The following is a 10,554-nucleotide window of genomic DNA, read 5'->3' on the forward strand; positions in this document are numbered from 1 at the left end:
GGCCAGGTGTCTGGGATTTCAAAGAGTCTTTGATCCTGCCAACAACTGCTGACAAGTAGGCAGACCTCTATTTTTGACAGGAAATTACCTCATTAGTTGAGTCTTTATTAGAAGAAATGCATTTAAAAATTTAAAAACTAAATAAAAAAGTTGGTTGACTCTTTTAAAGCTTTATTATAATAAATTCTTCACTTAAAAAAAAAGTCAGAGCCCGTCCAGCCTCAAGCCACGTCAGCTGGAGGGCCCGAGGAGCCCGTCCAGCCTCAAGCCACGTCAGCTGGAGGGCCCGAGGAGCCCGTCCAGCCTCATGCCACGTCAGCTGGAGGGCCCGAGGAGCCCGTCCAGCAACCACCTGCAGCGTCATTGCCTGCAGCGCCTACGCTGTCGCCTGGTCCAGCTCCAGCTTCTGCTTCTGCCTCGCCTGGTCCAGCCTCTGCTTCTGCCAAGCCACCGCCTCGTCCACCTCCGGCTCAGCCTGCTAAACGTCGTCCACGCCTAGTTTGGCGTCAGCGGCCACCTTCCAGGCCACTGACTGGACATCGTTGCCGTCATGGGCGACCCCCGGACCTGCTTCGTCCACATCGTCGCCACTGCCGTCCGCACGGCCGGCCCCCGGACCTGCTTCGTCGCCACCGCTGGCTCCGCGGTCGGCCTCCAGAACTGCTTCGTCGCCACCGCTGGCTCCGCGGTCGGCCTCCAGAACTGTTCAGTCATGAACTACTGAGCCGTTGGCCTCCTGGTCGGCCTCCTGACCTGAGTTTTTGGACTGTCCCCTGTGCCTTTATTGGACATTTTGTTTTCGACCTAGTTTTGGCCCTCCGACCTGGACCCCCGCCACCCGCCCTGGGTGGGTTGTTTTTGGTTTGTTTTCTCGGCTTGGGGCGTCTGGAATCCGCCCTTGAAGGGGGGGCTCTGTCACGGTCCTGGGTCTTATGACCCAGTGTTTTGAGTTTAGTTTATTCGGATGTTTATATGATTAAGCTCATGAGTTTTTCTAGTTCTTTGTTATTAGATTCCCCTTGTGTCTTCCAACCCCTGTTAAGTCTCCCCTGCTCTTCATGTGTTTCATGTCTGTGTCTTACGTTGTCAAGTTCTGGTTGTCATGTCTGCGTCTCATTAGGTTTCCTATTTTATTTTGAAGAGATCTTGTGTTTCTATATTATGGTTTATGTTTTGAGTCCTTTGTTGTACTGTCTTTGTTATTCCCTAGGTTTCAATTATGGTTATCAAAAGTTTAGTTCTTAAGTTCTGTCATATGGCTTCCCTGTGTGTTCCATGTTGCCTACTGTGCCTTTCTGTACCATGTTTCAGGTTCTTATGTTCTGTCTCCCCAGTTGCTGTTAAGTTACATGTCTAGAGTTCAGTCAGTGTGTTTCCTGTTTTACCTTGAAGGTCCGTGTCTCATATCAGTGTTTCTAGTTTTACTTCCCTTGTCTCGTCCAGCCTGATTACTCCCAGCTGTGCTCTCCTTCTGTGTCTCATTCCCTCGTTATCCCTCTGTGTATTTAAGTCCTGTGTTTCTCTTTGTCAGTGTCGTAGTCTCCCTCATGGCTGTGTTTCCCTGTGTGTCAGTTTATCCATGTCCCGGATTAGTTTAGTTTTGTTATGGTTTTCATGCCACTCTGCAATAAAGCAGCTTTTGAGTTTAATTCCTGCGTGGTGAGTTTTGCGTTTGGGTCCTTCTCCTGCCTGCACACAGCCGAAACATGACACAATACTTAAAATGCTACAAATTATTTTCAAATTTGTTATTGTAAGCATTACTTACATTAGGCATTACGTCTCCCACAGATTGAAGTGAATAACACTGTGAATAATGGAGGAATAAAAATCATCTTCAGATCATCACTGCTGACCAGATATTTCTTTATTATAATACTATCATGGTAAGTTCAACATCTATAGTGAGGTTAATACATTAAAGGGAAATATTTCAATGCAAAAACATGTTGCTGTTTTTAAATCGTAAGATTTTGACTTTTGAATTTGATGTTTTGATGATTAAATGGCCATTCATAAATGTGTAATAAATGGTTCATGACACAGGACTTTTCTGTGTGATTAATTGTGTTTTTTCTCCTGTTTTAAAGGTTTTCAGTGAACCTTTCCATCTACAGACTGTACTTAGATATGGAAAACTATGGTTTGAGCATCTTTTTAATTCAACTCCTTTTTGGTGTTTTTTTCAATACCCTCTGTTTTACTCTCCATGTGGCTGCTGGAGATTTTTGGTAGGAAAATATTATTCATAGCAACCCTTCTGATCGGAGGAGTCTCTTCCATTCTTATCCTTGCTGTTCCTGATGGTAAATGCTTTGTTATATCGCAAAATACATTTTTAATTATCTGCTTACCAAGTATATGTTCACTTTTATTAAGTAATTAATTAATTAATTTCCTTTATGCTAGGTTACGCCATTGCTGTCACATGTTTAGCTGTTGCGTCTAAATTTTTCTTGATGTGGGCTGGCTCTATTTGTATGGTCTTTATGCAGGAGTTGTTTCCAACATCAGTTAGGTAAGTAGTCACAGTTTATATTCATGTTTATCAAAATTGCTTGACTTGTTTAAAAATGTTAAAACAAAAAAAGAACAGAAGGCTCAACCAACTTAGCAAAAGTAATTTTTGTCTTCCTGTTTCAGACCAACAGCCACAGCTTTGGGATCCATATCAGCAAGACTAGGTGGATTGCTGGCTCCACTGCTGAACTTGTTGGCCACGTACCACTGGGTCATACCCATCACAGTCTTCAGCTGCCTTACGTTGATAGGTGGATTTCTCGGCTTCTTGCTTCCCGAAACCAAAAGAAAAGAGCTTCCTGAGACGGCTGAAGAGGCTGAGCGCAATGGGTATCAGTGTTTAACTACTGCAGCATCTCAAACATGTTATTTTGTCAGTGATCATTTTTTCATCTGTTTCTCCTTTATATCTTTCAGACAAGTTAGCTCCACAAGAAGAACAACTACCAGTCCACATTCGTATACAACCAAGATGTAGATGTTTTTGTACTGACTTTGTCTTGTATTGAGTTTTTAACTCTTTCTACAAATATACCAAAATAATTATGATATGTTTGGAATTCAAATATTTGGGGATTCTAACACAGGAAACTCCAAAAAGACAGGACACAGACGGACAAGAGAAATTACTAAATCAGAGAAGGAACTAAGAATTAGAAACATGGATAACTAAACTAGGGTCTGAGATTATGATGTGAGATCATGAAAGAAATTATTTTGTGCTTTGTAGAGCATCACTGCACTGTCGAGATCATCGATATCCTCAAATTTGAAGACACATATTCTACTAATTAATCCATGGTTCATAATAATCGGATCCCTTTATAGTTCCTAGATCTTTCTTCTGCAGCAGATAAACTGTATTAGTATTTGCTTTGTATGTTTCTCCATACCTCCACAGAGTTGTATTGTATCGACCAACTGTGAAACAATACAGTTGTTGCATTAATGCTTTTTGATTTAAGAGATCTCTTAGTTTTATATAATGCAAGCATTTAGATACAGTCTTATATGAGCTTTTTAACAATTTGGCATCAGTCTATGGACTTACTTTTTTATACCTTTATTCATCATAATTATAAATTAATTTTTTCTAAGCACTACATGTTTTGTATGCTATAATTTAGTGATAAATTATTGATTTTCAATCTTTTCTTTAAAGGCATTGTTTCCAAACAGTTTAACATTAAATCCAAAAATACCCTTCAGTGAAAGTAGAGTGTGATGGCAACCATCACTTGAGACTGGCACCTAAACTATCTGGCAGGTTCGTGGAAAGTCATAATTTCATTCTGATGTAATTAAATCTAAATATAAAAAAGATTTAACACCTGATTTAAATTTCATGGGCTGCATGTTATATAACACAAATCCAGTCCTACCATTACTTTCAGTTCATATTGGGTTGTGAATGGTACTGTTGCTCAGATTCACATGTATGTGATTTCACGTTTCACACAAATAAAACAAATGATTCAAAGAAACAAAAAATGATTTCTGTGTTAATACTTTTTTTTTCAAATGTGATAAAATAAAATAAAATAAAAGCGGTCGACTGCTCTCTCTCCATACCTCCAATCTGTTCTTTCACATTGCATTTATTTCAACCTGCACTGACTATCACAACTCTTCACACACACTAAGTTACTTTGGTGCACAATACTGTGTAATACACTTTATAGTGTAATACTGACCCTTTTCTGTTTTTGCTTTGAAATATTTTACTTTGTTATATAAGATAAGATAAGAAGAACTTTATTTATCCCGAGGGAAATTCTTTCGTCATACACATGCTCAATAAAGCAAGAGGAACAGAGGAATAAAGATATACAATAATATACAATAAGAATTGTAGGATACGGTAGTATACAGTAGGATAGTGCAAATATAATATCAAAATAACTCTAACAAGTAACGATGTAACTATATCAGGTAAAACAAATAACATAGCTATCAGTGCAGGTGATTATAAAAAAGTGACATAGTATTGTGCAATGAATAAAAGAGAGTACCAGCGTATGATGGGGGGATGAAACAAACATTCAATAACATACTGTTAAGTAATATTGCATGATCTTAATGAGAACAAAATGACATTGATATTAATCCTAAGAAAATCATCTACAGATCGAGGAAGAGTTGGACAGCCTTATTGCCATCGGTAGAAAGGATTTCCTGTGGCGGTCAGTTCTGCATTTAGGGGCGATGAGTCTTTTGCTGCGTGTGCTCCGATGGTCCATCATGGAGGCGCGCATTGGATGGAAGGGGTTGTCCATGATACAGAGAAGCTTTTTTAGCATTCCCCTCTCAGACACCTCCACCAGGTTCTCCAGTCTGACACCCAGGACAGAACGAGCCTTCTTAATCAGCTTGTTCAGCCTGTTGGCATCAGCTGTCTTCACCCCACTGCCCCGGCACATGACTGCAAAGAACACAGCGCTCTTTACCACAGAGTGATAGAACATGGTCAGCATTTCCCACAAACGCTGAAAAACCTGAGCCACCTCAGTAGGAAAAGCTGACTCTGCCCTTTCTTAAAGACAGCACTGGTGTTCTTGGACCAGTCCAGTTTACAGTCAATGTGTACCCACCACGTCAACCCCTCTGATGGTGACAGGGATAGGAGGAGGAGCATGCTTCCTAAAGTCCATGATCAGTTCCTTTGTCTTTGTGATGTTAAGTTGTAGATGGTTTTGCTCACACCACTCAACAAAGCTGTCCACCACACTTCTTTATTCCTCCTCCTGTCCATCCCTGATACAGCCCACAGTGGCAGAGTATGGTATACACAATATATTATCCATACATGCATTTTCTTAACCACTTGTTCAATTTAGGCTAGCAGGGGGGCTGTTATGGCACACTGAAAAGTTCACTAGTCTATTACAAGAGCAATACATAGAGACAGATAACCATTTAGCAATGAACCTAACATGCATATTTTTGGACTGTGGGGGGACGCTGGAGCATGGCTGGCACAGCTGCAGGCCTCACTGTCTCAGCACTAGCACTGGATCCTGGTTTGAAAAATGGTCTGCTTCATAGGCATGAAGAAACCAAACTAGCACAGTTTCATTTCTATCTTGGTCTGGCTGGCACATCCCTCTCTGTGGCTACAGAGACCACCAAACATCTGTAGTGGGCGTAAATCTCCCACAGAGAGAAGAACTCATGACACGTTTAATACTTTAATAAATACAGGTGACATATCGACACAAACAGTGCCATCTTTGCCTCCTCCAGCTGCCACACACCTTCACACAGCACCACTGCAGACAGACAGGAACACAGCTCCTCCCCTCACTAACAGCTGAAGTAGTTAACATTCAGAACTGTCATGTATAAGGGTGTACGAGGAAAGAGAGGGGCCAAACGCAGACACACTCAGCAGACCATGGTGAACTTAAAGTGAGCCTTACATAACACATAAGAAAGGAAAATGAAAACTATCATCTACTGAAAACTAAACTTGGATCAGCACTAGGGCTAGGAACACTGGACCAAGGAGACATCTAGGAGGGATGGTGACTCCACATCCTGAGAGTGAACATGGGAAAAAAAACAATACATACACAAAACGGTGATTATGTCATGGTCTGGGTATTTTTCCACTGCATCGGTTCCTCCCCTCTGGGTGGAGTCTTTGTTGTTCCTCACCTGATGGCAATCACACCGGCAGTATTTATGACCTGCGCACACAACTGGTCTTTGCCAGATTATTTGCCAACTTTAGTCAGTTCTCGGCCTCACGTCTGTACCTTGGTGTATCATCGTGTGTACTTACCTAATTCCTCTGTTTTCTCGACAGCATCTGGAACCCACCTACCAAGCCTCATCCGTACAAGCTCTCCTGGATTCTGGTTTGCAGCTGCCGGTAACGTCTCCCCTTTCAAACTGCCAGTCTCTCCTGCCTGCCTCCCTGCATTGCACACGGTACCCACCTGGACCTTCATCTCCTGCCTTCCCCCTCCAAGCAACCTCCACCTGCAAGCACTGCCCTGGCCAGCCACAGTTTCCCCTGCCCAGTCCCTGCACCCAGTCGTCACTGCTATCTAGTCATAGTTTTGTTATGGTCATAGTTTCACTGTCACAATAAAACAGGTGGTGACAGAATACTGAAACCAGGATTGTGACGCACAAACTTGACAGACAAAAGAGCAACAGACACGAGGATCAAACACTACGGGAGAGCTGAGCTCTAAAGCAATTTGGGAGAGAGAACAAGACTAAATACATAAATGGGATGAGTAGAAGAAACAATACAAACATTACACAACCCAAGTATCTCATAATACATAACCAAAAACTGGAAAGCCCCAAAAATCTCAAAACACTGGGTCAACTGACCCAGGACTGTGACAATAACACTAAACAGCACTTTAGTAGGAATTTCAGAGGTCAGTAAAGCTCCCGTCCCAACAACATTCAAGCATTAAACAGTTATCAAGAATGTTAATCTGGCTGTCACACACACTAATAGTTGACCTTTAACTATTAGGAATTAACCAATAGCCACATTATCAACCTGTCACTAACATAGCAGCAGCAGACTGCGGGATGTGTATGAAATATTGAGATGTGGCAGAGCAGATTAAGTACGCGTGAAGAACCGAGCAGGTTTGTGGCTGTGCAGAGCAGCCGCGGAAACTGAGAGCCCAGAGTGTGAAGACCTAATCCGAGCAAATAAAAAGTGAAATCCAGAGCAGAATTAGACCTGACGAGCTGAGCTGACCCGAGGATGTAAAGAGCTGGAGACTGAGGCGGAGCAGTGTGACTCATGGATGAGAGACAGGCTGCAGGCAGATGTGGAATGTGGAAAATGAACTTTAACCTTTCTCCTTTTACAGTAATTTATTAAAATGTCATCTATAGTGATATCTTTATATCACTATAACTAATAGTCATTTCTTGAATATAATTTACCTTCAGAGATCTGTAATGAAATTGTCTAAATAATATGTAAAATGTATAAACCATCTAAACTTAACTGATCTTAAATGCTTATTTTATTAAATCTAACGTGTAACTTCGAACATTAGTTGAAAATTAACAACTTGTTTTAAATATGACTTCTTCACCATAACTTTTGTTGTTGTGAGATGGGGTAAAACTTTTTCCAGTGGTATCAAAAATGGTATAATTTACCTGGTAATTGGTATTTTAGTATTGTGACAATCCCACTACAGAGCACACAGAGATCTCTCCCTCTTGGCTGTTTAAAGGGCCGGTGCTGTCACGCTTCAAATGAATGCATCATTCCTCTCCACAACTCATAACCCAGTGTTTTAAAGAAACCTTGTAAGTTGACAGCTACAATGAGAAAATGGAGATAAGCAGGCAAATAATATGAATTAACATGATGGTTCAGGTTGTTTTTCCTTCCTTTTTTTCTGAATGACAATTTGCATGCATCTTTTCTCTGCAGCGACTTAAGGATAGCTATAGCCTACACTTTATTTATTCAGAAAACAAAGTGTAGTAAAATAAACACAAATATGATAGTACTTACCAACATGAAAGTTGCATGGTGTTACCACAGTGACCTGCTGCGATGTGTAATCATAAGACAGTTCTAGAATTCTGTTTCAATAATAACAAACTTCATTTGTGCAGGAGAAACAATCATTTTCATCTTGACCTTTTAGCTAAGTGCTCGCATTGTATTTGACCATTTTGGATATACGCAGCAACAACATTTTAATGGAGGAAAGTACTGGAATCTACAAACCCCTTGGGGTATGTGAGAGTCTTTAATGTTACTGCATTTAAACAGTATGATGAATTTGGTGTATTTAAAAAAAAACTATGAATCAAGTTAACTAATAATGAGTAACTTCTTGTTTCTTTGACAGGTTTTGTTTGACACACCTGAGTACAACACAGCTTTGAAGACCTGCTGGCATCTTCAAAGCTACAAGACTCAGGTAAGAACCACAATCCATCCAAGTCAAAGCCGACATATCTGGTAAATTCTGATTTATTTTTAGTGTTCATGATTAAATGTCTCTTTATTTTTAGATTGCAATGATGATGGCATTCCTTGGACTTGAGCAGGAAAATCAGATACCACCTCATATAACTGCTGAAGATATGATCAACCTTTTAATGGAGGAGAACAAAAAAACACTCAGAGAGCGGTGAGTTACTGTGACACCAACGGACCACAGATGATTGTCTGTTTGTGATGATGCTGAGATCAAACCTGCTTTGTGTCCATTTTAAGACTTTGGGAGTTTGACATTGAGAAATTTGAAGAAAATGAAACTAAAGGTCTTCTGAAACTGGTAAGACAAGAAAACTGATGGACCTTATAGTAATTTGTAGATTTTTAAAAAGAATATTCCTTAACAACAGAAATGCACTTTATATGTGTTTTTCTTCTTTTGTTTTGTTTTGATTTGATTTGTTTCAGGTGTGGGCAGTTAACATTACTAATAAAATGAAGGACATTGAGCTACAGGCTCGGCTGCTCCTCAAATATCCAGAGGCCATACCTCCCAAATTTCAGTGAGTCCCATTTGACATACAATTATGAACAGTTCAGCTACAGTGTCTCAATATATCTGAATACTTATAACTTTAATCTACAGAACGCCTAAACTCCTCAGCATGTTCAGCAAATACCTCGAGATCCTTAAAGAGAAGCAGCAGGAAACACAGACCTCCAGACTGCTAAGCCCCCAAGAAGTAGGGATAGAGGTAGTTCCCAGAGTCCTGCAAGGCTTCTGGGAGCATCCTCCTTACCCCCTTTTGAACCTGGCATCTCAGAGTCTGAGCAAGCTCTCCACCTGTGTTACAAAAGCCACTCTGGATCAAGTCTCCAACACTCCCAGAGCAATGGAAAGCAAGGCCATCTTCTCCCGCTCTATGCGAGATGACATGGTCCAAACCATCTTGGCAGAAATTAGAGAGAAACATCCAGACGACTCTGTGCTCAACAACACTGCAAACCACACTACCCTGCTCACTACAATCGCTGATGTAGCAACAAACCACATTTGTAAGATCTTGCAGCCCCAGATCCCCAACGAGCCAGTTCATCACAACCATGCTGCTCAATGCCCAACAAGAGATCAGTACTTAAACATTACTGGAACTGAGGAAGAATCAACAAGTCCAGAAAATAAGGATGATATGGTAACACCAGGTTCTCTATCAGCCTCTGCTGAATCTTCATTTTTGTCTGAGGTTACAGCCAGTGAGGAACACCCTTTAGAAACATCATCCATGTGTGAACCACCTATACCAGTTACCAATACTACAGAGAGCTGTGAAGACCTTAAAACCAAGAAGAAAGAAAAAGGTTTCTTCCAAAAACTCTTCAGAGCTCTGTGCTGTTTCTGTTTCTGCGTCAGTCCCACAGCAACTGACTGATTGTCTTTAAGACTCCTATCGACCCTTCTCTTTATTTTTTCTCTCTATCAAAAATCAAACAAGAACAAAGAGTTTTCAATAAAGATTCACGTTTCTTCATGTCTGCCACACTGGAAATTCTTTGTCAGCTCACAACAGGATCGCAGTGTTCAAGTAAGTAGGGGAGCAGCTACGCTCTGCAAAGCTGATCCTCAGCAGTCTGTTTAGGAACAGAGCTGTACTGGTCCAACATGAAACTGTTAGCATTAAGGGATACATTACAAAAACTGCTATTTTAGCTAAAGACTCATGTTTTATTACTTATAAAGTTTCATTCATTAATGGTTGGTCATTGTACAGAATGCGTGAAACAGATGCCTGTTATGGAGTCACAATATATTTCAGTGAGTTTATTATTTCATCCAAAGTTAAAATCTGTAAAATCAGAATCTTCATCTGGGGAAAAAGGAGTACCTGGTTGGGTAATTGCAGATATTTGAAAATATGAAAGCAAGGAGAACTATGCAGAAGTTGGTATTGGAAAAGAAGCACACGTTCTCGTAGCTTTCCAAAAGATTTGATTTTCAGATAAATTATTTTAAGAGCCACTCTATGGAACTGCCAGTTTTTATCCCCATAGCCTTTACAGAAATATTACATTTGCACAGAACTTTAGGTTCA

General features: G+C 40.6%; 2 protein-coding genes across 2 annotated transcripts; both read left to right on the forward strand.

The window, feature by feature from the left end:
- Positions 1-2,279: 2,279 nt before the first annotated feature.
- LOC102082548 (solute carrier family 22 member 6-B) lies at positions 2,280-4,014 on the forward strand. The gene is made up of 4 exons (XM_019348382.1): positions 2,280-2,306; positions 2,410-2,518; positions 2,644-2,850; positions 2,938-4,014. Exons 2-4 carry the CDS (start codon positions 2,460-2,462, stop codon positions 2,996-2,998), a joined length of 327 nt encoding a protein of 108 aa, XP_019203927.1. The 5' UTR covers positions 2,280-2,306; positions 2,410-2,459; the 3' UTR covers positions 2,999-4,014.
- A 4,118-nt stretch (positions 4,015-8,132) lies between these two features.
- LOC102082362 (uncharacterized) lies at positions 8,133-9,991 on the forward strand. Its single transcript, XM_005475940.4, has 6 exons — positions 8,133-8,256; positions 8,373-8,444; positions 8,539-8,657; positions 8,744-8,804; positions 8,933-9,027; positions 9,111-9,991. The coding sequence occupies exons 1-6, from the start codon at positions 8,221-8,223 to the stop codon at positions 9,892-9,894; spliced, it is 1,167 nt and encodes a 388-aa protein (XP_005475997.1). The 5' UTR covers positions 8,133-8,220; the 3' UTR covers positions 9,895-9,991.
- The last annotated feature ends 563 nt before the right edge of the window (positions 9,992-10,554 follow it).

This window comes from Oreochromis niloticus, linkage group LG18 (genome assembly GCF_001858045.2).
Source record: "Oreochromis niloticus isolate F11D_XX linkage group LG18, O_niloticus_UMD_NMBU, whole genome shotgun sequence".
Classification (NCBI taxonomy): Eukaryota; Metazoa; Chordata; class Actinopteri; order Cichliformes; family Cichlidae; genus Oreochromis; species Oreochromis niloticus.

What these genes read in the sequence shown, in the direction of transcription:
- LOC102082548 (XM_019348382.1), top strand. Translation starts at nt 2,460, where the DNA reads ATGTGGGCTGGCTCTATTTGTATGGTCTTTATGCAGGAGTTGTTTCCA. An exon ending in TTGTTTCCAACATCAGTTAG is followed by an intron (nt 2,519 to 2,643) that starts GTAAGTAGTCAC and finishes TTCCTGTTTCAG; the next exon opens with ACCAACAGCCACAGCTTTGG. An exon ending in GAAGAGGCTGAGCGCAATGG is followed by an intron (nt 2,851 to 2,937) that starts GTATCAGTGTTT and finishes TATATCTTTCAG; the next exon opens with ACAAGTTAGCTCCACAAGAA.
- LOC102082362 (XM_005475940.4), top strand. Translation starts at nt 8,221, where the DNA reads ATGGAGGAAAGTACTGGAATCTACAAACCCCTTGGG. An exon ending in TTCAAAGCTACAAGACTCAG is followed by an intron (nt 8,445 to 8,538) that starts GTAAGAACCACA and finishes CTTTATTTTTAG; the next exon opens with ATTGCAATGATGATGGCATT. An exon ending in GCCATACCTCCCAAATTTCA is followed by an intron (nt 9,028 to 9,110) that starts GTGAGTCCCATT and finishes TTTAATCTACAG; the next exon opens with AACGCCTAAACTCCTCAGCA.